Source organism: Mustelus asterias, chromosome 9 (assembly GCF_964213995.1).
Source record: "Mustelus asterias chromosome 9, sMusAst1.hap1.1, whole genome shotgun sequence".
Classification (NCBI taxonomy): Eukaryota; Metazoa; Chordata; class Chondrichthyes; order Carcharhiniformes; family Triakidae; genus Mustelus; species Mustelus asterias.
In genome coordinates this window covers 67,821,776-67,849,141 of record NC_135809.1, presented here as the reverse complement: position 1 = coordinate 67,849,141, position 27,366 = coordinate 67,821,776, and the positions used below count along the sequence as shown (strand labels likewise).

Sequence of the window (27,366 nt, the reverse complement as noted above, 5' to 3'; positions counted from 1 at the left end):
CTGGGTTTATTTAACTCTCTCTCTCTGGGTTTTAACTCTCTGGGTTTATTTAACTCTCTCTCTCTGGGTTTCAACTCTCTGGGTTTATTTAACTCTCTCTCTCTGGGTTTTAACTCTGGGTTTATTTAACTCTCTCTCTCTGGGTTTTAACTCTGGGTTTATTTAACTCTCTCTCTCTGGGTTTATTTAACTCTCTCTCTCTGGGTTTTAACTCTCTGGGTTTATCTAACTCTCTCTCTCTGGGTTTTAACTCTCTGGGTTTATTTAACTCTCTCTGGGTTTTAACTCTCTGGGTTTATTTAACTCTCTCTCTCTGGGTTTTAACTCTCTGGGTTTATTTAACTCTCTCTGGGTTTTAACTCTCTGGGTTGATTTAACTCTCTCTCTCTGGGTTTTAACTCTCTGGGTTTATTTAACTCTCTCTCTCTGGGTTTTAACTCTCTGGGTTTATTTAACTCTCTCTCTCTGGGTTTTAACTCTGGGTTTATTTAACTCTCTCTCTCTGGGTTTTAACCCTGGGTTTATTTAACTCTCTCTCTCTGGGTTTATTTAACTCTCTCTCTCTGGGTTTTAACTCTGGGTTTACTTAACTCTCTCTCTCTGGGTTTTAACTCTGGGTTTATTTAACTCTCTCTCTCTGGGTTTTAACTCTCTGGGTTTATTTAACTCTCTCTCTCTGGGTTTTAACTCTGGGTTTATTTAACTCTCTCTCTCTGGGTTTATTTAACTCTCTCTCTCTGGGTTTTAACTCTGGGTTTATTTCACTCTCTCTCTCTGGGTTTTAACTCTGGGGTTATTTAACTCTCTCTCTCTGGGTTTTAACTCTGGGTTTATTTAACTCTCTCTCTGGGTTTTAACTCTGGGTTGATTTAACTCTCTCTCTCTGGGTTGATTTAACTCTCTCTCTCTGGGTTTTAACTCTGGGTTTATTTAACTCTCTCTCTCTGGGTTTTAACTCTGGGTTTATTTAACTCTCTCTCTCTGGGTTGATTTAACTCTCTCTCTCTGGGTTTTAACTCTGGGTTTATTTAACTCTCTCTCTCTGGGTTTTAACTCTGGGTTTATTTAACTCTCTCTGGGTTTTAACTCTGGGTTTATTTAACTCTCTCTCTCTGGGTTTTAACTCTGGGTTTATTTAACTCTCTCTCTCTGGGTTGATTTAACTCTCTCTCTCTGGGTTTTAACTCTGGGTTTATTTAACTCTCTCTCTCTGGGTTTTAACTCTGGGTTGATTTAACTCTCTCTGAGTTTTAACTCTGGGTTGATTTAACTCTCTCTCTCTGGGTTTTAACTCTGGGTTTATTTAACTCTCTCTCTCTGGGTTTTAACTCTGGGTTTATTTAACTCTCTCTCTCTGGGTTTTAACTCTGGGTTTATTTAACTCTCTCTCTCTGGGTTTTAACTCTGGGTTTATTTAACTCTCTCTGGGTTTTAACTCTGGGTTTATTTAACTCTCTCTCTCTGGGTTTTAACTCTGGGTTTATTTAACTCTCTCTCTCTGGGTTGATTTAACTCTCTCTCTCTGGGTTTTAACTCTGGGTTTATTTAACTCTCTCTCTCTGGGTTTTAACTCTGGGTTGATTTAACTCTCTCTGGGTTTTAACTCTGGGTTTATTTAACTCTCTCTGAGTTTTAACTCTGGGTTGATTTAACTCTCTCTCTCTGGGTTTTAACTCTGGGTTTATTTAACTCTCTCTCTCTGGGTTTTAACTCTGGGTTTATTTAACTCTCTCTCTCTGGGTTTTAACTCTCTGGGTTTATTTAACTCTCTCTCTCTGGGTTGATTTAACTTTCTCTCTCTGGGTTTTAACTCTGGGTTTATTTAACTCTCTCTCTCTGGGTTTTAACTCTGGGTTGATTTAACTCTCTCTGGGTTTTAACTCTGGGTTTATTTAACTCTCTCTGAGTTTTAACTCTGGGTTGATTTAACTCTCTCTCTCTGGGTTTTAACTCTGGGTTTATTTAACTCTCTCTCTCTGGGTTTTAACTCTGGGTTTATTTAACTCTCTCTCTCTGGGTTTTAACTCTGTGTTTATTTAACTCTCCCTCTCTCTGGGTTTATTTAACTCTCTCTCTCTGGGTTTTAACTCTCTGGGTTTATTTAACTCTCTCTCTCTCTCTGGGTTTAACTCTGGGTTTATTTAACTCTCTCTGAGTTTTAACTCTGGGTTTATTTAACTCTCTCTCTCTGGGTTTTAACTCTGGGTTTATTTAACTCTCTCTCTCTGGGTTTTAACTCTGGGTTTATTTAACTCTCTCTCTCTGGGTTTTAACTCTCTGGGTTTATTTAACTCTCTCTCTCTGGGTTTATTTAACTCTCTCTCTCTGGGTTTAACTCTGGGTTTATTTAACTCTCTCTGAGTTTTAACTCTGGGTTTATTTAACTCTCTCTCTCTGGGTTTATTTAACTCTCTCTCTCTGGGTTTTAACTCTCTGGGTTTATTTAACTCTCTCTCTCTCTCTGGGTTTAACTCTGGGTTTATTTAACTCTCTCTGGGTTTTAACTCTGGGTTTATTTAACTCTCTCTGAGTTTTAACTCTGGGTTTATTTAACTCTCTCTCTCTGGGTTTATTTAACTCTCTCTCTCTGGGTTTTAACTCTCTGGGTTTATTTAACTCTCTCTCTCTCTCTGGGTTTAACTCTGGGTTTATTTAACTCTCTCTGGGTTTTAACTCTGGGTTTATTTAACTCTCTCTGGGTTTTAACTCTGGGTTTATTTAACTCTCTCTCTCTCTCTGGGTTTAACTCTGGGTTTATTTAACTCTCTCTGGGTTTTAACTCTGGGTTTATTTAACTCTCTCTGGGTTTAACTCTGGGTTTATTTAACTCTCTCTGGGTTTAACTCTGGGTTTATTTAACTCTCTCTGGGTTTTAACTCTGGGTTGATTTAACTCTCTCTGGGTTTTAACTCTGGGTTTATTTAACTCTCTCTGAGTTTAACTCTGGGTTTATTTAACTCTCTCTGGGTTTTAACTCTGGGTTTATTTAACTCTCTCTGGGTTTTAACTCTGGGTTTATTTAACTCTCTCTGGGTTTTAACTCTGGGTTTATTTAACTCTCTCTCTCTCTCTGGGTTTAACTCTGGGTTTATTTAACTCTCTCTGGGTTTTAACTCTGGGTTTATTTAACTCTCTCTGGGTTTAACTCTGGGTTTATTTAACTCTCTCTGGGTTTAACTCTGGGTTTATTTAACTCTCTCTGGGTTTTAACTCTGGGTTTATTTAACTCTCTCTGGGTTTAACTCTGGGTTTATTTAACTCTCTCTGGGTTTAACTCTGGGTTTATTTAACTCTCTCTGGGTTTTAACTCTGGGTTGATTTAACTCTCTCTGGGTTTTAACTCTGGGTTTATTTAACTCTCTCTCTCTGGGTTTAACTCTGGGTTTATTTAACTCTCTCTGGGTTTAACTCTGGGTTTATTTAACTCTCTCTGGGTTTTAACTCTGGGTTTATTTAACTCTCTCTGGGTTTTAACTCTGGGTTTATTTAACTCTCTCAGGGTTGATTTGACTCTGTGATGTTGACGGTTGGTGACTGGGCGGCGGCCATTCTCCGCTCTGTGTATTGTGGGGCTGCTTTCGAGTGAAGAGGCTTCGGACTCATTTGTCTGCGGTGGCCTTTGTGTGAGTGAGTTTCCGCCGGTGACTGAGGCTGGAGTCGGTCTGTCGCAGGTCAGTGCCGGGCTCTGTGAGGCCCTGTACCGAAGAACCGTGCCTGGGTTCGCGGTGTCCCGGAGGCCAGGCCGAGCCGCTCTTTGTCTCGGGTAGTCTCAGCGATTTGATTCCCTCAGCCTGCCGCCATCATGTGGATCTTTTCCGAGTTCATCCCGCCGCCCGAGTGCCCGGTGTTCGAGCCCAGCTGGGAGGAGTTCACCGAGCCGCTCGGCTACATCAACAAGATCAGGCCCATCGCCCAGAGGAGCGGCATCTGCAAAATTCGCCCGCCCAAGGTAAACCTCCCTGCTGCCGCTGCTGCTTGTCACTGTGGCCCGCTGCGGCCTGGCCTGGAGCCGGGCTGGGGGATTAGGGGGACCCTGACCTGCTCTTGCCGTTGGACGTTGCAGCAGATGTTGTTGCTTCAGCACCGGGCGACTATCCAACTATTCCATTTAAATTGGAGCAGTAATGGGGATAACGTTCAATTCATCACTTGTTCAGATAGCCATGTAGAAATAAAACTAGTATTTGCATTAAGAGGCAGACAGTGTGAACTCAGCCACCTTACATGTGTCCATGACTTTTATCAGCACGTAGACTAGGTCAACTTGGTGGCACAGTGGTTAGCCCTTCTGCTTCACAGCGCCAGTGACCCAGGTTCAATTCTGGCCTCTGCTAAATGTCTGTGGGGTTTGCACGTTCTCCCGTGTATGCATGGGTTTCCTCTGGGTGTTCTGGTTTTCTCTCATGGTCCAAAGATGTTAGGTTGATTGGCCATGCTCAATTGCCCCTTCGTGTCATGGTAAATATGTGGGGGTTATGGGGATAGGGGCTGGGTGGAATTGTCAGTACAGGCTCAATGGGCCAAATGGCCTCTTTCTGCACTGTAGATTTTATGATTCCTTGTGTGAACATCAGATAATTTAACACCGTTGCTCATCGTGTTATCCATTATCCAACTTCACCTTCCTTTCCCCATTATACTGAATTTTTTTCTGTTCCTGCTGTTTGAGTTTTACAACACAAAAAAGAGGCCCTTTTTGGCCCCTTTTGAATATTATTGAATATTATTGTTGTCATAGAATCATAGAAACCCTACAGTGCAGAAGGAGGCCATTCGGCCCATCGAGTCTGCACCGACCACAATCCCACCCAGGCCCTACCCCCACATATTTACCCGCTAATCCCTCTAACCTACACATCCCAGGACTCTAAGGGGCAATTTTTAACTTGGCCAATCAACCTAACCCGCACATCTTTGGACTGTGGGAGGAAACCGGAGCACCCGGAGGAAACCCATGCAGACACGAGGAGAATGTGCAAACTCCACACAGACAGTGACCCGAGCCGGGAATCGAACCCGGGACCCTGGAGCTGTGAAGCAGCAGTGCTAACCACTGTGCTACCGTGCCGCCCAAGTATTTCACTTCATATAGAATCATCGAATCTACGGCACAGAGACTGTCCCTTCAGCCAATACTGGTCCACGTTAACCAAAATGCCCATCTAAGCTATTGCCTGCATTTGGTTCATATCCCTCTAAATCGTTCCTATCTGCTGTGTTTAAAATATATGTATCTTTCCTCTTGATTTTCTGCTGAATACTTTCAATCTGGCTTCTGGTTACCAACCCTCATGCCAATGGAATCTCTCATGATGTTGAACATCTTTGTTAAATTGTCCCTTTCCCAACTCTATCTGAAGAGGTCAAAGCTTCTCTAATCTCTCCATGTAACTGAAATCCTTCAACCCGTGTACTATTCTAGTTATTTTTTTTCTGTCCTAATTTCCAAGCTTTTGACTCCTTTCCTGAAGCATGGTGCCCAGAATTGGATATACTGCTCCAATTGGGATTTTTTTTCGCTTGTGGCATGTTGCATCTGTGACTATTTGTATTTGTAGCTTTTGAGAAGGTGGTGGTGAGCTGTCTCCTTGAACTGCTAATGTGGTGTGGGTTCTGTGCTGTTTAGTCAGGCGTTCCAATATTTGGATCCAATGATGTTGAAGGAATGGTGATATATTTCAAAGTTAGATGGTGTGTGGCTTTGAAGGGAATTTGCACATGGTGTTATACCCGTGCGCCTTGTTGTAGAATTTGCAGGTTGGAAGATGCCATCAAGGAAGCCTTGGCAAGTTGCATAATTAGTGAATTGTAAATCTTTAGCATCATACTCTGCCTCTTTATAAAGCCCAGGATCCTGTTTACTTTTTAACTTGCCAATTTGTCTTGGAAGATTTGTGTTCACACGTTCCCATCCTTTAAGTGGGCACCCACAGCTCATCTGCTAATAAGCAGTCTGTGCTCACATGCAACAATGGCCCAGTTGAAAATATGGATGTTGAGCAATTGAGCAGTACAGTGATAGATAAAGAAGAGGTGCTAAAAAGACTGCCAGCATTCCATGTTGAGAAGTTGCTAGGCCTGGTTGGGATGCATTCTGGATTGCTGAGAGAGAGGTAAGGGAGCAAATTGTGGAGCCGGTGATAGAAATTCTCCAGGCCCCTCAGAACACAGGATTAGTCCTGGAGGTCTGGAGGATTGCAAATGTAACGCGGCTGTTTTAAAGGGGCAAAGGATAACCCTGGAAACTACAGACCTTGACAATAGTGGGAAAACTGATGGCCATAATGCAGCATAGGATAAATTAACATGTCAAGAAAAATAAGCTAATATGAGCCAGTCAACATGGCTTTAACTGAGGAAACGCTGGAAAATCTCAGCAGGTCTGGCAGCATCTGTAAGGAGAGAAAAGAGCTGACGTTTCAAGTCCAGATGACCCTTTGTCAAAACTTTGACAAAGGGTCATCTGGACTTGAAACGTCAACTCTTTTCTCTCCTTACAGATGCTGCCAGACCTGCTGAAATTTTCCAGTGTTTTCTCTCTTGGTTTCAGATTCCAGCATCCGCAGTAATTTGCTTTTATTTAAATGACTTTAACTGAGTTCTTTGATGAGGTGACACAGGCTGTGGGTGAAGGTAATGCTGTGCATTTGGACTTTCAGAAAGCATTTGATACAGTGCCACATGGCAGGTTGGTTAGCAAATTAGAAATGTTTGGGATTGGTCCTTGATAGCATGGATTAGAAGTTGGCTAAGAGATAGGAAACAGACGATCGGTACAGGTGGCATTTCTCGACTGGACTCAAGTTGAAAGTGGTCTTCCCCAGGGATCAGTGTTGGGACTATTTGTTTTATGCACAAACGATTTAGAGATGGGTGTTGAAGGTAAAATCTCTAAATTTGCAGATAAACTTGGGAGAATGGTGAATTGGGAGGATGACGCTGACTGACTTCAGAGGGACGTTGACAAGTTGATCAAATGGGCAGACACCTGGCAGATGAATTTCAATGTAGCAAAATGTGAGGTAATGCATTTTGGAAGAAGAAACAAAGGGAGACAATACAGGATCAGTGGCACAACTATGAGAGGAGTAGAGGGATCTTGGGGTTCAAGTGCATAATTCTCTGTTGGTGGCCAGGCATGTTGAGACAGTTGTTAAGAAGGCTTATGGAACCCTTGTCTTTATAAATAGAGTAAGAGTTTTATCAACACCAGGTTAAAGTCCAACAGGTTTATTTGGTAGCAAATGCCATTAGCTTTCGGAGTGCTGCTCCTTCGTCAGATGGAGTGGAAATCTGCTCTCAAACAGGGCACAGAGACACAAAATCAAGTTACAGAATACTGATTAGAATGCGAATCTCTACAGCCAACCAGGTCTTAAAGATACAGACAATGTGAGTGGAGGGAGCATTAAGCACAGGTTAAAGAGATGTGTATTGTCTTCAGACGGGACAGCCAGTGAGATTCTGCAAGTCCAGGAGGCAAGCTGTGGGGGTTACTGATAGTGTGACATAAACCCAACATCCCGGTTTAGGCCGTCCTCATGTGTGCGGAACTTGGCTATCAGTTTCTGCTCAGCGACTCTGCGCTGTCGTGTGTCGTGAAGGCCGCCTTTGAGAACGCTTACCCGAAGATCAGAGGCTGAATGCCCGTGACCGCTGAAGTGCTCCCCCACAGGAAGAGAACAATCTTGCCTGGTGATCGTCGAGCGGTGTTCATTTATCCGTTGTCGTAGCGTCTGCATGGTTTCCCCAATGTACCATGCCTCGGGACATCCTTTCCTGCAGCGTATCAGGTAGACAATGTTGGCCGAGTTGCAAGAGTAAGTACCGTGTACCTGGTAGATGGTGTTCTCATGTGAGATGATGGCATCCATGTCGATGATCCGGCACGTCTTGCAGAGCTTGCTGTGGCAGGGTTGTGTGGCGTCGTGGTCACTGTTCTCCTGAAGGCTGGGTAGTTTGCTGCGGACAATGGTCTATTTGAGGTTGTGCGGTTGTTTGAAGGCAAGAAGTGGGGGTGTGGGGATGGCCTTGGCGAGATGTTCGTCTTCATCAATGACATGTTGAAGGCTCCGGGGAAGTACTGGACGACGAAGGGTACTCTGTCCACCGTGTCCCGTGTTTGTCTGCTGAGGAGGTCGGTGCGGTTTTTCGCTGTGGCGCGTCGGAACTGTCGATCGATGAGTCGAGCGCCATATCCTGTCCTTATGAGGGCATCTTTCAGCATCTGGAGGTGTCTGTTGCGATCCTCCTCATCCGAGCAGATCCTGTGTATACGGAGGGCTTGTCCGTAGGGGATGGCTTCTTTATGTGTTTAGGGTGGAAGCTGGAGAAGTGGAGCATCGTGAGGTTATCCGTGGGCTTGCGGTACAGTGAGGTGCTGAGGTGACTGTCCTTAATGGAGATGCGTGTGTCCAAGAATGCAACCGATTCCGGAGAGTAGTCCATGGTGAGTCTGATGGTGGGATGGAACTTGTTGATGTCATCATATAGTTGTTTCAGTGATTGTTCACCATGAGTCCAAAGGAAGAAAATGTCATCGATGTATCTAGTGTATAGCATCGGTTGAAGGTCCTGTGCGGTGAAGAAGTCTTGTTCGAACCTGTGCATGAAGATGTTGGCATATTGAGGTCCGAATTTTGTCCCCATGGCTGTTCCGTGTGTCTGGATGAAGAATTGGTTGTTGAAGGTGAAGACATTGTGGTCCAGGATGAAGCGGATGAGTTGTAAAATTGCATCTGGAAACTGGCAGTTGTCGGCGTTGAGTACTGAGGCCGTTGCAGCAATGCCATCATCGTGGGGGATGCTGGTGTAGAGTACCGAGACATCCATTGTGATGAGGAGTGCTCCTGGTTCAACTGCTCCATGTGCGTTGAGTTTCTGTAGGAAGTCCGTAGTGTCGCGACAAAAGCTGGGGCTTCTTTGTACAATGGGTTTCAGGATGCCCTCGACATAAATTTATAAATAGAGGCATAGAGTATACAAGCAAGTAAGTGATGCTGCATCTATACATATATTAGTCAGACCAACTTTGAAGTATTGTGTTCATGGACACCTTATTTAAGGAAGGATGTTCAAGCTCTAGAGAGAGTGCAAAGGAGATTTATGAGAATGATACCAGAAAAGATTAGGGAAATTGAGCTTATTCTTTTGGAGCAGAGAAAATTAAGAGGTGACCTTACTGAGGTAAACAAAATTATGAACAATTTTGACAGGGTGAAGAAGGATATTCTGTTTCCTCTTATTGGTATGTTAGTGACTAGGGGTCATAATTTCAAGATGGTCAGCAAGAGAGTGTTGTCTGAAATGTTTTATACCGACACTTCGAACAGTTTATTACATTTGTCTTAAGTGCCTTTTCTTTATGAGATAGACAAAGGTCTGGTTCAAACTTATCTTTATTCAAACACTCTCAAAATAAAGAAACAATTCTCACACAATAGATTAAGTTAACTTTCCCCGAAGTAGGCTAATTGCCTGAGAAATAGATATTCTCCGGTATGGTGAAAACGATTGGGTTGTTGGATTTAATTCACTGAGCTCTTAGCACTAAGTTGGACCTCGCACGCCCTCTTGCGTCGTCCCAGGTCACAGTAGGTTTGATGGAGTCTTCACTGGAGTTTGTCTTGAAAATGGCTGCTTTAATCCACCTCTTCCATCCTTCGAATATTTGCTTGTTATCGGCCAATGGGGTGACGGGCGAGCGGGCGGGGGTTCACAACACCCAATGAGGTTAGGCCAGGTCATCCTAATTGTACATACAGTGTGGCCCCATTATAACGCGATGGTTGGGGTACATAAAAGCGGGGTCGCGAAAAAAGCGGGGTCGCGAAAAAAGCGGGGTCGCGCTAAATCGGTGTTCTGCTAAATTTGCCAATTATTAGCGGGAAAAAAAGGGTCCAATGATTCATCGCGTTATATCCGAATTCGCTCTAAATCGGGGCGCGTTAAATCGGGGTTCCACTGTATCTCTTTTGTGGCAGAGTCTGGCTGAAGCTAGAAATACACAATCATAATGTCTGGGTATGCCCTGACGTAGTCTCTGTATCCAGGGTATAGAACAAATAAAATTACAGCACAGGAACAGGCCCTTCGGTTCTCCAAGCCTGCACCGACCATGCTGCCCATCTGAACTAAAACCCCCTACCCTTCCGGGGACCATATCCCTCTATTCGTATCCTATTCATGTATTTGTCCAGACGCCCCTTAAAAGTCGTATGTGCTTCCACTACTTCCCTCGGCAGCGAGTTCCAGGCACTCAACACCCTCGGTGTAAAAAAAATTAGCCTCGTACATCTCCTTTAAATCCTGCCCCTCACATCTTAAACCTATTTCCCCTCGTAATTGACTCTTTTCAACTTAGGGGAAAAAGTTTCTGACTATCCACTCTGTTCATGCCCCTCATAATCTTGTAGACTTCTATCAGGTCGCCTCTCAACCTCCGTCGTTCCAGTGAGAACAAACCAAGTTTCTCCAACCTCTCCTCACAGCTAATGCCCTCCATCCTGGTAAATCTTTTCTGTACCCTCTTCAAAGCCTCTACATCCTTCTGGGAGTGTGGCGACCAGAATTGAACACCACATTCCAAGTGCAGCCTAACTAAGGTTCTATGAAGCTGCAACATGACTTGCCAATTTTTCAACTCATGCCCTGGCTGATGAAGGGTGACGTGCATTGCCACTTTGTGACCTCTGCACCTGTACACCCAGATCCCTCTACCTATCAATACTCTTAAGGGTTCTGCCATTTACTGTATATTTCCTATCTGCACTAGACCTTATATGAGTTCTTGTTTGTTCGGTGTCTTCAGTGAATTGATCCCGATGATGACTCCGATGAAGTAGATCTTCAGAATCTTTTCTAAGTTTATGGTTATCCTGGGGAAAAATTAAGGTGGTGTCTGTTATTATTCATAAACAATATCTGTATGACTTTAAATATATTCCCCTAACCGCCCTCTTCTGGTGGAGATTTCTATTGGCCATATTTTAGTCCTGTATTTGTCTTGCCGAATTTTCCTCAAAACTGATTTTTCTTTAGTCTTTCAGTCAGTTGTTTTGTACTTCATGCTTAGCGAGCTGAGTGTCTGGGCATGTGACAGGTTTTAGAATAGGAGGTCTCCTTATTGAGACATCTAATCAAACTTTTCTGTGGGCCTCGGCGCCTTGAGGACTCCTCAATGCTCCATGAGCGGAGCATAGTTCTCCTAGTTTGGTTTTGTGGCAGTAATCAGGGCAGCCAGGGCATTGCCTCCCAAGTCCGTGGAATTCTGATCAGGGGCACAGGATCAGAATGTGGGGCTGGCGTCTTGCAACCCTCTAGGGATATGTGAAACTGATGGTTGCTCTGGGAGCCATATGCCTTCATCTGGTTTATGTGGTACCATCCGGTCATCCCGGGTTCCACTAAGATCTTGTAAGCTGATGGGCTTGCCTTATCCACTACAGAATGGGGTCCAGAGTATTTGAGGACAAAAATGTGTCTGGTTGGAAAACATGGAGCACTATCTTTTGTCCTGCCTCATACTCTATCTGGTTTACTCTGCTGTCAAAGTAGGCCTTGCTTTGTTTCTTTTCCTGCCCTGATTTAATGGCGGCTGAGAGCTGCGACTTCGAGCTTGAACAGATGTAATCCTAACAGAGGTTCAATTCCTTTCATGGGGTGTCCAGTCATTAGGTTATGGGGAGGTGAATCCGGTAGAACGTGCTACCGTATTCCATATCAGCATCAGGCCAATGAGTAACACAATGTTCCAAGTGGAATTGTTTTGCTGGATGGTCTTTCTAATCAAACCTTTTCGGGTACGGTTCATCCTTACCACTATCCCACTTGATTGGGGGTGGTATGCAATGTAGAACTTTTGGTTTATTCATGAATTTTGCATTACTTGGGCCGTGAAATGGGTCCCCTGATCTGTTTCTATGCTACGCAGGAGCCCCCATCTAGTGAATCCCCTGTCGCACTAGAATATCTGCTGTGATTTCGGCAGTGTTGGTTATGACCAAGATCCACTTATACCCACTCTTGCAAGGTGGTAAAGGGCCAATATAATCAATCTGCAAGTTCGTTCAAGGACCCTCTACTGGTTGAGTGTGTCTTAACTCTCCCTTATGTGCATAACTGTCTAGGTTGTTTTGTGCACAATTTTTGGCATTATGTTTTATGTTTACACCCATTTCTGGCCACCAACACAGTCACTTAATTTTCTCTGTCGCGGTTTCTATTACCTGATGGCCTTGGACATCATGACATTGGTAAATGATCTGGTTACGGTCCCATGTTAGCCCCACCTCTCGTCCCTCCTTAAGGACAAGTCCATCTTTTAACTGTAATTTGCCCTTTCACCTATCGTAAGAGTAGAACGTGCTGCCGTATTCTGTATCAGGAAAAGGTTAACACGATGTTCCAAGTGGAATTGTTTTGCTGGACGGACTTTCGAATCATACCTTTTAGTTATGTTCCCTCTCGTATTTGTTTTAATTTCCCGTTGCTGCTCTGTGCTTGCACACGATCTTCGATCTTGGCCTGACTGACAGTGATGGGTCTATCTGTTTCGGGCTGTGGGGGGGGCTGCCATGGATCTCCTCCTTGGATGCCCTGCTTGGCCAATTTGTCTGCCCATATATTTCCAGCTGGGGAAGATCTATGATGAGCCCTAACTTTAACAATGTCACATTGTGGATAGGATATTAGGATGTAGATAGGCTGGAAAATTGGGCGGGGATCCTGGATTCAGGATTCAATCCTGGACCGGGGAGCGGCGCGGGCTTGGAGGGCCGAAGGGCCTGTTCCTGTGCTGTATTGTTCTTTGTTCTTTGTTCTTTATTCACGGTCATAGGCAGTCTGGAAGATGTATTTTATCAGGATTGCAGATGGTAGAGGTTTTCCGTCTGCCGAGACACATACTCTTGCTTTCCACAGTGGTAGAAAGACTGTCAGGCTGTTACAGACATACATTCAGACACTATGTATGTCTGCGGGTGGGAGAACTCATTGGGATAACTAACTGCATAGGCGACTGCTGCTAGCTCAGCAGCCTGGTCGCTCATTTTGTTTGGCAGCTTTCAAGCCAGTTCCACTCGGGTCTACCTTATTGGCCTTGCACCATGTGCACCATGTCATTATTTTGGCCGTCCTGATGGCTTGTTGTCAGAGGGTTCATCGGGGCTGGGGAAGGCTCTGGGGCTGCGGATTTCTCTGGGAAGGCAGGTGAGGGTCCCCAGTCATTTCTGTGCTTGCCGTATCTGTGAGCCTGTTCTCCATTTCCCCCCAGTCTACACCATAATTGTTTTCTCCTTTTGATTCTGTTGTCCCAAGTGCGAAAACTTTAATCATTCCTTTCTGTGCTGAAAGCTAGGATTTTAATTTAGCAATCTTGTGCTGGCACTTAGAATGGAGTGCAGCACGGACTTTATTTTCTTTGCCTGCTTGGTGTAGGATTTTGAGCACGACCTGTAAATTTTTGCAATTTTCAGATAACTTGGCTGCTGCCTTTTGGGCTTTATCACGGTTGCTGATTGCATGCTGCGTCTCTTGGTAAGCCCTTTCATACCGAGTCTGGCCCATGTGCAGCCAATTCACCTGGTTTCTCTGCTCCTGCTCCATTGCTTTATTCTTCGGTTTCTCCACCCCCTGCTTCATCTCATCTAACTCTTGTCTTGATTTAATATTGTCACAATCTTTCTCTTGTAGCTGCTCCATGCAGTTTGCTATAGCTGAAGCCTTGCTCAGCTTGGAAGCATGCTTACCTAGTTCCCTACGTGACTCTTCCCAACATTTTAGTCCTGTGGGTCCCGGACCTGATATTGGTTTACAGCAGTATTCAACCCACTTGGGCCACTCTGGGTTAAGTATTTCCTTAGTACTTCTTCCAACTCTGGGCACTGTGTGCTATTTTCTCTATTGTTATTCTCTAGAGTTCGCAAGTGGGGTTGAGGTCTTTCTTTCACTAACTTGATGTGGAGATGCCGGCGTTGGACTGGGGTAAACACAGTAAAAAGTCTCTCAACACCAGGTTAAAGTGCAACAGGTTTATTTGGTAGCAAAAGCCACTAGCTTTCGGAGCGTTGCTCCTTCATCAGGTAAGTGGGAGTTCTGTTCACAAACAGGGCATATAAAGACACAAACTCAATTTAGCAGCGCTCCGAAAGCTAGTGGCTTTTGCTACCAAATAATCCTGTTGGACTTTAACCTGCTGTTGTGAGACTTCTTACTGTGTTTCACTAACTTCCCATTCCAGTCCCTTTAAGTCTAAGGCATGCCAGAAAGGAGCCTCACACCTATAACTAACTTAGTTTCCAAGTCTGCCATTTGTTTGTCTTACTTTTCAAAACACCTGGTTAAATTGGCGGTTCGAGTTTGGAGCTGACGTTCACTTCTTATCAAAGACCACCCGGGGCGCCAAATGTTGTCTGTGAAATGTTTTATACAGACACTTCGACCAGTTTATTACATTTATCTCAAGTGCCTTTACTTTATGAGACAGTCAAAGGACTGGTTCAAAGCACTCATGGATTAAAGAAACAATTCTTGAACAATAGATTGTTAACTTTCCCCAAACGAGGCTAACTGCCTGAGAAATAGGTATTATCCGGTCTGGTGAAATCAATTGGGCTGAAGAATGTAATTCACTGAGCTCGTGGTGACAGATGAACTCAGGGTCCTTTTAGCACGAAGGTGGATCTCACACGCCCTCTTGCATCGTCCCAAGTCACAGGAGGTTTGGCGGAGTCTTTGCTGGAGTTTGTCTTGAAAATGGCTGTTTTAATCCTTCGTATGTTTACTGGTTTTCGGCCAATAGGGGATGGGTGGGGGGTCACAACACCCAACGAGGTTAGGCCAGGTTATCCTAGTTCCTTCTTTAGTAGCAGGGAATTGGCTGAAGCTAGGGAATACACAATCATAATGTCTGAGTAGGCACTGATGGGTTTCGGCCCTTAACGACTCTTGCATTGTAAAGTTTGAGCCTGTCTTATTCAATATATAAAAGGTCTGGGTTCTGGTTTCAGTAAGAAGTCTCACAACACCAGGTTAAAGTCCAACAGGCTTATTTGGTAGCACAAGCCACTAGTTTTCGGAGCGCTGCTCCTTCATCAGGTGAGTGGACTCTCCACATTCTGATTTCAGGTCATGATGACTTCCCAATTGCTAAGGTGAAGCACCCCCGTTTAATATGTGAGACAGTTCTGGTGTATGTCCCTTTTGGCTTTTGACCTGTGGTAACCTCATAGAAGCTGTTTTTAGCTGTATTAATTTAAAATGTTCAGTTTTGTGTTGGGCCTAATTTCTCAGGCCTTGTCCATTTGACCACAAGAGCTAGGAGTGAGATGAAGCGTTGTTGGGATTTGGAGTGCACTGTCTGGGAGAGTGGTGGAAGCAGAGGAGGTTTCAAAAGAGAGCTGGATACAATTTGAAAGTGATGGATTTAAAGTGCTAGAGAATGATGGGAGTAGCTGGGTGGCTTTTTCAGGAGCTGGTGCAGGCATGATGGGCCAAATGGCTGCCTTCTGTGCTGTAAAATGATCTGATTCTAACAAGGCCTGGACAATGTAAATTCATTAATGGGATGTGGGTGTCACTGGCTGAGCCAACAATTATTGCCCATCCCTAAAGGCAGTTCGAGTCAACCACATTGGCATTGGTCTGGAATCACATGGAGGCCATACTAGATAAGGGTGCCACATTTCCTTCCCTGAAGTACATTAGTGAATCAGATGGGCTTTTATGATCTGCAATGGTTTCATGGCCATCATTTGACCTTTTAATTCCAGATTTTTATTGAATTCAAACTTCGCCATCTGTTGTGGTGGTATTTGAACTCGAGTTCCAGAGATTACCCTGGGTCTCTGGATTACTCATCCAGTGACAATGCCAGTACGCCACTGACTCCCTTAATAAGTGGAAAATAACAATTACCGCACGCTAGTGCCAGGCATTGTCCATCTCAAACAAGAGGATTTAACCGTTTCCTTGGCATTACTTTTGCCAAACCTCCCACCATTCAATATCCTGGTGTGGAGGTCAAGTCATTATTGAAGTGAGCAGCCACATACATCACCTGTTCCAGATTTCCTAAAACCTGTCTACCACTTGGGATGCACAAGTCAGGAGTGTGATGGAATACTCTCCCCTTGCTTGGATGATCGCAGCTCCAACAACACTGCAGCGAAAAAATAATTGCAATTCATAGCTTGAAAGGAAGGCATTGACCCACTTTTGTCTCTTTTACTGACAAATATCCATTCCAGTTAATTCTATTTGATAGCACTTGCTTCATAAAGTTGTGGGTTACAACACTTCAAGTGTATATCCAAATGTTTTTAAAATGTTATGAGGATTTCTGCCTCCACCACCCTTTTTTTTGGCGCTGACTTTCAGATCCCATGAAATCCCCTCATCCTAAATCTATGCCCTCCTCAAATCAAGGGGAATCAGGCCTTCATTTTATTAAGATCCCTGGAGGGACTAATACCTTAAGTTTTCAAATGACCCAATGGAATAAACCAATGAACAATATTTCATTTTTTAAACTTTTACTGAAACAAACCAACCAAAAATGCATTAACAGGTAAATGACACTAAAAGTAGAGGTAAATTTCACTTTAAATGGTCAATACAGCAAAAATACATTGTTCAAAACTGCAGGCACTCCCCCCTCCGATATATGGCATTAGCTTAGCCTGAGTCCCAAGGCCCTCTGTATTCCTTAAATGGAAATTCAGTTCCTTTACTCATATAGGAGGGAGGCCCAAAGACTCTTCTGACAGTAGTACCACCTCATCCAATTGTCAGAGGACTTTAAAAATCTTGTCTTTCTGAAACCTCATGCTCAACTCCTAGAATCTGCATTTTTGGTCAGCTTCACGAGCAATGCCACCTTGGTGCCTTGCATCAACCCCTGTCCTGTTCTTCGAATTCTCCCTGCTTCTTCATGAGGAGATCCATGTCTGTGTATGTTTTTGTTCTCTCGGCAGGCAGGGCGTAACTCAACACCCAATTAACTTGTCTAGTTGCTGTTTCCCTTTTTGAATTCTCATTCCAATGACAACCTGAGATCACAAGGACATTATTCAGAACTGGAGATGTTTGCTAGGATTCCAATTACATCCTGTGTAAGGCTCTTTCACTTTGGATTTCAAGGGACATTTGAAAGCATAAATGTCCTGTGAAGTTCAGCTTTTCTGTACTCTCCACTTCATCATAATTACATATAATTGTGTCTTGATTTGATTTATTATTGTCACGTATCAATATACAGTGAAAAGTATTGTTTCTTGCGCGCTATACAGACAAAACATACCGTTCATAGAGAAGGAAACGAGAGAGTGCAGAATGTAGTGTTACAGTCATAGCTAGGGTGTAGAGAAAGATCAACTTAATGCAAGTTAAGTCCATTCAAAACTCTGACAGCAGCAGGGAAAATGTTGTTCTTGAGTCGGTTGGTACGTGACCTCAGACTTTTGTATCTTTTTCCTGAAGGAAGAAGGTGGAAGAGAGAATGTCCGAGGTGCGTGGGATCTTTAATTATGCTGGCTGCTTTGCTGAGGCACCGGCAAGTGTAGACAGAGTCAGTGGATGGGAGGCTGGTTTGTGTGATGGATTGGGCTACATTCACGACCTTTTGTAGTTTCTTGCGGTCTTGGGCAAAGCAGGAGCCATACCAAGCTATGATACAACCAGAAAGAATGCTTTCTATGGTGCATCTGTAAAAGTTGGTGAGAGTCATAGCTGACATGCCAAATTTCCTTTGTCTTCTGAGAAAGTGAGTGGGTTTTCCTAACTATAGTGTCGGCATGGAGGGACCAGGACAAGTTGTTGGTGATCTGGACACCTAAAAACTTGAAGCTCTCGACCCTTTCCACTTCGTCCCCATTGATGTAGACAAGGGCATGTTCTCCTTTACGCTTCCTGAAGTCGATGACAATCTCCTTCCCTCACCAAGAAGCTCAACAACAACCAGGATAAAGAAATTGACACCCCTTTCACCAATATTAACTCCCTCTTCCACTGGCTGTAGTATGTAGCATCTACAAAATGCACTGCAACAACTTTCCATGACTTCTTCAACAGCAGCTCCCAAGCCCAGGATCTCCACCAGAACAAGTGCAGTAGAAACACAGGAACTCCACCACAAGCAGGTTCCCATCACATCCTGACTGGAAATATATTGCCATTTCTTCACTGTGGCTGGTTGAAAATCCAGAAACCTCTTTGCTTACAGCATTGCGGATATAACTATAGTATATAGACTGCAACAGTTCAAAAAGGCAACTTACCACCACTTTCTCAAGTGCAGTTAGGGATAGTCAATAAATGCTTGTCTTGCCAGCGAATCCCAGAACTCAGGAAAAAATTTTTTAAAACTTGTTCCGTTTGCATTGTTTAATTCTTCAAGTGAAAATGCTTCACTGATCTTCAGCAAAGTACGTCAACCATTACTCTGTTTATGCTCCTTGAAGTTTGCTCCTATCCTAGTTTACTACATTCCTGAATTTAGTATCATCTGCAAGTATACTCTGTATATCAGTGGTCTCCAACCTTTTTAAGCACAAAATCATTTTGGCATCAAAATACAGCAAGAGATTTACTCTTAAATATTCGACTTTACTGAAACCTCCAAAATGTACTTATGCAGGGCGTCATTTCCTCATGTGTAATAGAGATTTACAGCATGGGAACAGGCCCTTTGGCCCAACTTGTCCATACTGTCCAATTTTTACCACTAAGCTAGTCCCAATAATCCCAACTGCCTGCATTTGGCCCATATTCCTCAATATCCATTTTGCCCATGTAACTGTCTAAATGCTTTTTAAAGACAAAATTGTACCTGCTGCCTCTGGCAGCTCATTCCAGACACACTCCAACCTCTGTGTGAAAAATTTGCCCCTCTGGAACCTTTTGTATCTCTCCCCTTTCACCATAAACCTATGCCCTCTAGTTTTCGACTCCCCTACTGTTGGGAAAAGATGTTGACTATCTACCTTATCTATGCCCCTCATTTATTTTATAGACTTCTATAAGATCACCCCTAAGCCTCCTATGCTCCAGGGAAAAAAGTCCCAGTCTATCCAGCCTCTCCTTGTAACTCAAACCTTCAAGTCCCGGTATCATCCGAGTGAATCTCTTCTGCACTTTTTCTAGTTTAATAATATCCTTTCTATAATAGGGTGAATTATGCATAACATTCACCTATTCTTAGTATGACACCTGTGCTTGCATACTATCTATGAGTGCTGTGAAGTCTGGGTCAGAGTTTGAGATGGCCAGTCTCGTATAGTCCATTAGATGGGTGTCTTTAAGACAAGTGTGACACTTGAACTTGATTTTCAGCCGGGGGGAAGCTCTCATAGAGCTATGTGGAACCAAAATAGACCTTCACCTTGAGTGCACATGAAGTCAGAAGAAGGTATTTCTCTCTGTTTACAAGTCTTTGTCCCTTGATTAGTTTTCAGCCCTGTCATTTTGCATGGTGATTATTTCGATGTCAAGTCTACTGTGCTGTTCGAGCACTTGCAGAAATTTTGCTGTCAGTTCCCCAATGTCCACTTGAAAAGGATTCAAGACAAACATAACGATTTGTTCAATTTTGTCTAACTCCTGAAATTATTGAATTCCTTTTCCAGTTTGTTCAGGTGGTCACTGAATTTGTTTGGATGAAACCCTTTCTGTTGGATTTTCTCTCGATTTGCGAAGTGCTCAGTAATTTTATCCTTTAACTGGGAGGACCACAGGCCCAGTTTCAAACTGAACACATTCACTGCACTGATCATGTGTGACAAGTCTCTGTTTCTCCCCTGCAATTCATAGTTCAGCTCATTCAATTTTGCACGAATGTCTATAAGATACGCCAAGTCTAGCAGCCATGCATTATGTAACAGCTCACTGTCCACCTTATTTTTAAGAAAGGTTACAATTTCAAGGAGCAGATCTAAAAATCTCTGGAGGACTTTTCCTCGACTTAACCACCTCACATCTGCATGAAGGATTAGCTCTTTGTAGATGGCATCAAGTTCATCGAGTAATGATTTGAACAAGTGATGTTGCAGAGCTCTGATATATATTGAGTGGATGATCTTGATGACAACAACTGTCATTACCCAAGAAAAGTCAATAACTTTGCTCACTAGTGCATGTTGGTGTATAACACAGTGATAATTGACAAAGGAGGGGAATTCAGGATCAGTTCTGCAAAGTGCAGCAAAAGTCTGCATTGACACAGAGCATTGATGATGCACCATCAGTTGTGATTGAAACCAGGTTCTTGATCGGAATGTTTTTCTTAGTCACATCCCTTTTAAATTCATTGTAGACATCCTTGCCTCTTGTCCACTCTGATGGCAGAGAATGAGGAAGCCCTCTTTTGTTGCTGCATCTTTGAACGCCATGTGAACTAAAGCTGGGCTGTATCCGTCATGTCTGCTGACTCATCAAATTGCAGTGAGAAACATTCACAGCATGATAAGTTTAAGTGCATTTGCTGAGACACATCCTTGATAACAATTCCACCCTTCTGGTTACTGTTAAAGCACCAAGCGGCATGTTCTTGATGGCTGTCATAATCTTTGTTTTTAAAGTCTTTGAACAGTCTCTTAGCAGTAACCATCATAGCTTCCTTGATAACTTTGCCATCGGTGAACAGTTTGTTATATTTTGCGAGCAGATGGCTAATATGAAAAGACTCCTCTTTGCCAGCCTTGCCTTAAGCCACAGGTTTTGAAAAGGGTGATTGTTGAGCTTGCAACATTCCTTTTAACTTCCTAACTTTGTGATTTGAACATCACTTGTTCAAATCATTACTCGATGAACTTGATGCCATCCACAAAGAGCCAATCCTTCATGCAGATGTGAGGTGGTTAAGTCGAGGAAAAGTCCTCCAGAGATTTTTAGATCTGCTCCCTGAAATTGTAACCTTTCTTAAAAATAAGGTGTACAGTGAGCTGTCACATAATGCATGGCTGCTGGACTTGGCGTATCTTATGGACATTAGTGCAAAATTGAATGAGCTAAACTGAACCGCAGGGGAGGAACAGAGACTTGTCACACATGATCAGTACAGTGAATGTGTTCAATTTGAAACTGGGCCTGTGGTCCTCCCAGTTAAAGAACAAAATTTTCAAAATCTTCAAATTTTGCATGCATGCATGGACTTGTGATGCCATTCCAAATTACCTCTTTTACTCTAGGCTGCACTTTTGACAAATGAGACAATTGGTCTTGCCTTTGACACTCATAAAAAGAAATTCATTTTCCTATTCCGGTGGAAATGGTAGATTTTTGCCCTCCTTGGAGGGCCCTGGCTCCTTCCTCATCACTTTGTCTTCACCCAGGTTAGTTCATGTTTTGGTGCCTGCAATTCAGCAGTCAGTGAGCTGATTTGTTTGTCGTCAAAATATGTCCAAGTCCCACACAATGGTGATTGACTTTACAAGACTCCAGGATTGACTGTTTGAAGACCATTGTTCTATACCCAACTCTATACCATATTAATGCATATTAGCATATTGTTGTATATGTGAAAAATGCTGCAATCTTAATCCTGGCTCTCACTGTATATTTCCTTCGAGACTGAAAAGCAACTGTTCACTTCTGCTTTACATTTTTTATTTTCTAATGTATCTCAACTGAACACCACCCCCCCCCACCCCTCCCCCCGGGCCAAATGTTCAAAATTGTATGATGATTGAGTGTCCTTAGCCCTCTGAGATAGTGGATTCCAATTGTGAAGAAATGTCTCCTTATCTGATATAAGGATATCATCTGATATAATATCCTTATTCTGAGTCTATGATCATTAGTTCTTAATTCTCCACCTAGTGGAAATGGCCTCATAGCATGTATCCTATCAATCCCTCGAGGAATTGTGTTCCAATGAGAGGAACTTCCACTTTGAGCTGTTGGAAATATAGGCCTAGCTTATGCAACCTCTTCACAAGACAATGTGTCTCGTGAAGAATCTGTCTCGTGGACCTTTTGATGCAACCTCCTTCCTCGAGTCCAAAACTGTGCACATGAACGTGCGAGTACTCCAGGTGTGATCTTGTCAAGGCCTTGTATGTTTACCGTTGTTTCTTCTCTTCCTGTCAAAGAACAAAGAACAGTACAGCGCAGGAACACCCTTTGGCCCACCAAGCCTGTGCCGATCACGTTGTCCTACGTAGACTAAGCACCTGTATCCCTCTATACCCCGCCTGTTCATGTGCCTATCCAGATAAATCTTAAATGTAGAGAATATATCTGCCTCAACCACCTCACATAACAGTGCATTCCAGGCCCCCATCACCCTCTTTATAAAAACTTCCCCTGTGCATCTCTACTGAACCTTCCTCACCCCCCCTCCCCCCTTACCTTGAACTTGTGCCCCCTTTTGTGATTGTCATTTATGCCGTGGGGAAAAAGCTTCCAACTGTTCACCTTATCTGTGCATCTCATAATTTTATAAACTTCTATCAGATTTCCCCTCAGCCTCCATCTTTCCAGGGAGAACAATCCCAGTTTATTCAATCTCTCCTCATAGCTAATACCCTTCATGCCAGGCAACGTCCTGGTAAACTTTTTCTGTACTCCCTCCAAAGTCATCACGTCCTTCTGGTAGTCTGGGGACCAGAATTGGACACAGTATTCCAAATGTGGCCGAAGCAATGTTTTAGATAACTAATATAATTTGCCAACTTTTATTCTCAATGCCTGGCCGATGAAAGCAAGCATGCCATGTGGTCGGCTTATGATGAAAGTGAGGAGGTGTGGGATAGAGGGAAAGTTGGCCGATTGGATAGGTAACTGGCTATCTGATCAAAGTAAGAAGTCTCACAACACCAGGTTAAAGTCCAACAGGTTTATTTGGTAGCAAATACCATAAGCTTTCGGAGCAATGCTCCTTCGTCAGATGGAGTGGTCTCTGTTTTGGGATAGCTTGATCTTGGTTTCAGATAAAGCTCGGCACAACATCGTGGGCTGAAGGGCCTGTTCTGTGCTGTACTGTTCTATGTTCTATGCTTTCTTCACCACCTTTTCCACCTGTGCTGCCACTTTTAAAGATCTGTGGACCTGTACTCCCAGATCTCTCTTTGCGTCTATGCTCCTGATGGTTCTGCCATTTATATTATAGCTCCCACCTGAACTGGATTTACTAAATTGAATCACCTCACATTTGTCCGGATTAAATTCCATCTGCCATTTCTCCGCCCAATTTTCCAGCATATCTATATCCTGCTGTATTCTCTGACAATCGTCATCATTATTCGTAGCTCCAGCAATCTTGGTATTATCCACAACTTGTTAATCAGACCAATTATGTTTTCTTCCAAGTCATTTATATATATTACAGACAACAGAGGTCCCAGCACTGATCCCTGCGGAACACCACTAGTAAGAGTTTTAACAACACCAGGTTAAAGTCCAACAGGTTTATTTGGTAGCAAATACCATTAGCTTTCGGAGCGCTGCTCCTTCGTCAGATGGAGTGGAAACATTTCCACTCCATCTGACGAAGGAGCAGCGCTCCGAAAGCTAATGGTATTTGCTCCAAATAAACCTGTTGGACTTTAACCTGGTGTTGTTAAAACTCTTACTGTGTTCACCCCAGTCCAACGCCGGCATCTCCACATCATGAACACCACTAGTTACAGACCTCCATTAGGAAAAACACCCTTCCACCACTACCCTTTGGCCAACTTGGCCAAGCCAGTTCTGAATCTATCTAGCTAGTTCACCTTGATCCCATGTGATTTAATCTTTTGTACCAACTTACCATGAGGGACCTTGTCAAATGCTTTACTAAAGTCCATGTAGACAACATCCACAGCTCTTCCCTTGTCAATTATTTTTGTCACTTCCTCAAAACGTGACAAAAATGATTGACGAGGGAAGGGCTTGTCACTTCCTGTCATGGCACAGGGCATGGCACAGTGGTTAGTTAACATATGGTGTAATGTCATGCAAGGTGATCTTGCCACGACAGACCCAAATTTTCAGCAATTATGTGTAAGTTCAGGTAATGCATTCAAGGCAGTTTCCTCAATCTTCATTTCCTGTGGTTAGCACTGCTTTCCACAGGAGCTGGAACCTGGAATATTAAGTTAACAATCCCTGATTAAGCTGAGTTTTGGTTATTGTTACTCTTCACAGTCCCATATGGAATTTTATACCTGGCGTTGACCAACTTTATTTACCACACTATTTCAGCATGTGTAAATTCTTAAACCTATCCGAGATTCCCTCATTTTCCCTCAGCCTGATCCCTTTTTATTTCTGAATGAATGTATTTTAAAGTTATTTTCTTTCCCAGTCCTTTGTGCACCATATTTCTCTGTTACTATGCTTTATTGTGGAGCCTCTCACTTCTGCCAAATTAGTTTAAACTCTCTCTACAACTTTACTTATCTCCCTACAAAGACATAGCGTGCAGTCCTGTTGAGGACAAAAGTTAATCTTGGGCAGGTCCCTCCAATGATGAATTGGCCCCAGTGTCTCAGGCATCTGAAGCCCTCCAACATTTCTCCAGTCATTTGTTAACCTGCTTTTTCTTATTGCTCATATACTCATTAACAGGTGGCACGGAATTAATCCTGATATGACACCTTTGAGGTCCTGTTCCTTAATGTCCTCTCTGAAACTCCTTCCAATGTTGGCTGCAACATGGGCCATGATTTCTGACCATTCCTTTGCTCTGCGCCCCCAGCACCCAGAAGAAATTTTCATCCATTCCATAATATCCTTTACCCTGGCAGCAGGCAGGAAGCACGCCATGCAAGATCTTTTACACCAACTTCAGCTCCCCGGCTGAACCAGATATGGTAGTTCCCTATTTTGCACAATATTATCAATCTTGTCCTTCAAGGACACCAACCCTCCCGTTCTCCCAGTTTTAACCCAAGCACTCTATTCTGAAAATAAGGCATCTTTTGATAATGCAGTAGTGCTCCTTCCCTCAGTGCCATATTGGGTTGGTTGCCAATCTTGGATACACTCTGAAGTTGGATAAACCTATGTGTTAATCCAAAGTGAACTTTTAACACAGAAGCAAGAGTTGTCTCAAATGGGCTCATCTAATGCACAATGAGACATGAATATTAACGCTGGTTACTCAAAACCACTGTTATGAGATTATCTTTAAAAATTATTCTGAAACTGACAGTTTGAATAATTTCTACTTGTTCATGAGGAATGTAAGCTTAACTTGTGTAAGAAGCTTTCAATTTTTTTTCCTTTTCAGGACTGGCAACCACCTTTTGCCTGTGAGGTGAAAAACTTCCACTTCACACCAAGAATACAGCGACTCAATGAGCTGGAGGTGAGAAGGACATTGTGTCATGACACTTGACTGGATTGTTAATTTAAAAAGCGAAATACTGCGGATACTGGAAATGTGACTAAAAATGGAGGGGGAGGGATGGCGAGGGTGGGAACAGGGGTGGGGGGATGGGTGGGGGATAGTGAGGGGGGAGGGTGGTGGGGTGGAATGTGGGTGGGGAGGGATGGCGGGGTTGGTGGGGCGGCGGGGGGGATAGCGTGGGGGGGGGTGGGGATAGCGTGGGGGGGGTGGGGTGGGGGGGGTGGGGATAGCGTGGGGGTTGAGGGGCGGTGGGGGGGATAGCGTGGGGGTTGAGGGGTTGAGGGGCAGTGGGGGTTGAGGGGCAGTGGGGGTTGAGGGGCGGTGGGGGGATAGCGTGGGGGTTGAGGGGCGGTGGGGGGGATAGCGTGGGGGTTGAGGGGCGGTGGGGGGGGATAGCGTGGGGGTTGAGGGGCGGTGGGGGGGATAGCGTGGGGGTTGAGGGGCGGTGGGGGGGATAGCGTGGGGGTTGAGGGGCGGTGGGGGGGATAGCGTGGGGGTTGAGGGGCGGTGGGGGGGATAGCGTGGGGGTTGAGGGGCGGTGGGGGGGATAGCGTGGGGGTTGAGGGGCGGTGGGGGGGATAGCGTGGGGGTTGAGGGGCGGTGGGGGGGATAGCGTGGGGGTTGAGGGGCGGTGGGGGGGATAGCGTGGGGGTTGAGGGGCGGTGGGGGGGATAGCGTGGGGGTTGAGGGGCGGTGGGGGGGATAGCGTGGGGGTTGAGGGGCGGTGGGGGGGATAGCGTGGGGGTTGAGGGGCGGTGGGGGGGATAGCGTGGGGGTTGAGGGGCGGTGGGGGGGATAGCGTGGGGGTTGAGGGGCGGTGGGGGGGATAGCGTGGGGGTTGAGGGGCGGTGGGGGGGATAGCGTGGGGGTTGAGGGGCGGTGGGGGGGATAGCGTGGGGGTTGAGGGGCGGTGGGGGGGATAGCGTGGGGGTTGAGGGGCGGTGGGGGGGATAGCGTGGGGGTTGAGGGGCGGTGGGGGTTGAGGGGCGGTGGGGGGGATAGCGTGGGGGTTGAGGGGCGGTGGGGGGGATAGCGTGGGGGTTGAGGGGCGGTGGGGGGGATAGCGTGGGGGTTGAGGGGCAGTGGGGGTTGAGGGGCCGTGGGGGTTGAGGGGCCGTGGGGGTTGAGGGGCAGTGGGGGTTGAGGGGCAGTGGGGGTTGAGGGGCGGTGGGGGGATAGCGTGGGGGTTGAGGGGCGGTGGGGGGGATCGCGTGGGGGTTGAGGGGCGGTGGGGGGGGATAGCGTGGGGGTTGAGGGGCGGTGGGGGGGATAGCGTGGGGGTTGAGGGGCGGTGGGGGGGATAGCGTGGGGGTTGAGGGGCGGTGGGGGGGGATAGCGTGGGGGTTGAGGGGCGGTGGGGGGGATAGCGTGGGGGTTGAGGGGCGGTGGGGGGGATAGCGTGGGGGTTGAGGGGCGGTGGGGGGGATAGCGTGGGGGTTGAGGGGCGGTGGGGGGGATAGCGTGGGGGTTGAGGGGCGGTGGGGGGGATAGCGTGGGGGTTGAGGGGCGGTGGGGGGGATAGCGTGGGGGTTGAGGGGCGGTGGGGGGGATAGCGTGGGGGTTGAGGGGCGGTGGGGGGGATAGCGTGGGGGTTGAGGGGCGGTGGGGGGGATAGCGTGGGGGTTGAGGGGCAGTGGGGGTTGGGGGGCGGTGGGGGGGATAGCGTGGGTGGGAGGGATGGGGGGAATAGGGTGGGGGTGTGGGATGGCGAGGGGGAGTGGCGTGGGGTGGTGGGAGGATGGCGAGGGGTGGCGGGGGGATGGCGAGGGGTGGTGGGGGTATGGCGTGGGGTGGTGGGATGGCGAGGGGTGGCGGGGGGGGGACGGCGTGGGGTGGCGGGGGGGACGGCGTGGGGTGGCGGGGGGGACGGCGTGGGGTGGCGGGGGGGACGGCGAGGGGTGGCGGGGGTAAGGCGAGGGGCGGGGGGGGACGGCGTGGGGTGGCGGGGGGGACGGCGTGGGGTGGCGGGGGGGACGGCGTGGGGTGGCGGGGGGGACGGCGTGGGGTGGCGGGGGGGACGGCGTGGGGTGGCGGGG

At 45.6% G+C, this 27,366-nt stretch overlaps 1 protein-coding gene across 2 annotated transcripts in view; it reads left to right on the top strand.

Moving 5' to 3' along the window:
• The first annotated feature begins 3,497 nt into the window (after positions 1-3,497).
• Positions 3,498-27,366, top strand: part of kdm5a (lysine demethylase 5A) — a 323,208-nt gene continuing 299,339 nt past the window's right edge. Inside the window, exons 1-2 of one of the 2 annotated variants that reach the window (XM_078220321.1) lie at positions 3,498-3,949; positions 25,211-25,288. In XM_078220321.1, the coding sequence (XP_078076447.1) occupies positions 3,803-3,949; positions 25,211-25,288 (225 nt within the window). In that variant the 5' untranslated portion in view covers positions 3,498-3,802. The remainder of the gene's footprint in view (positions 3,950-25,210; positions 25,289-27,366) is intronic. The other variant, XM_078220322.1, reaches the window with a different exon arrangement.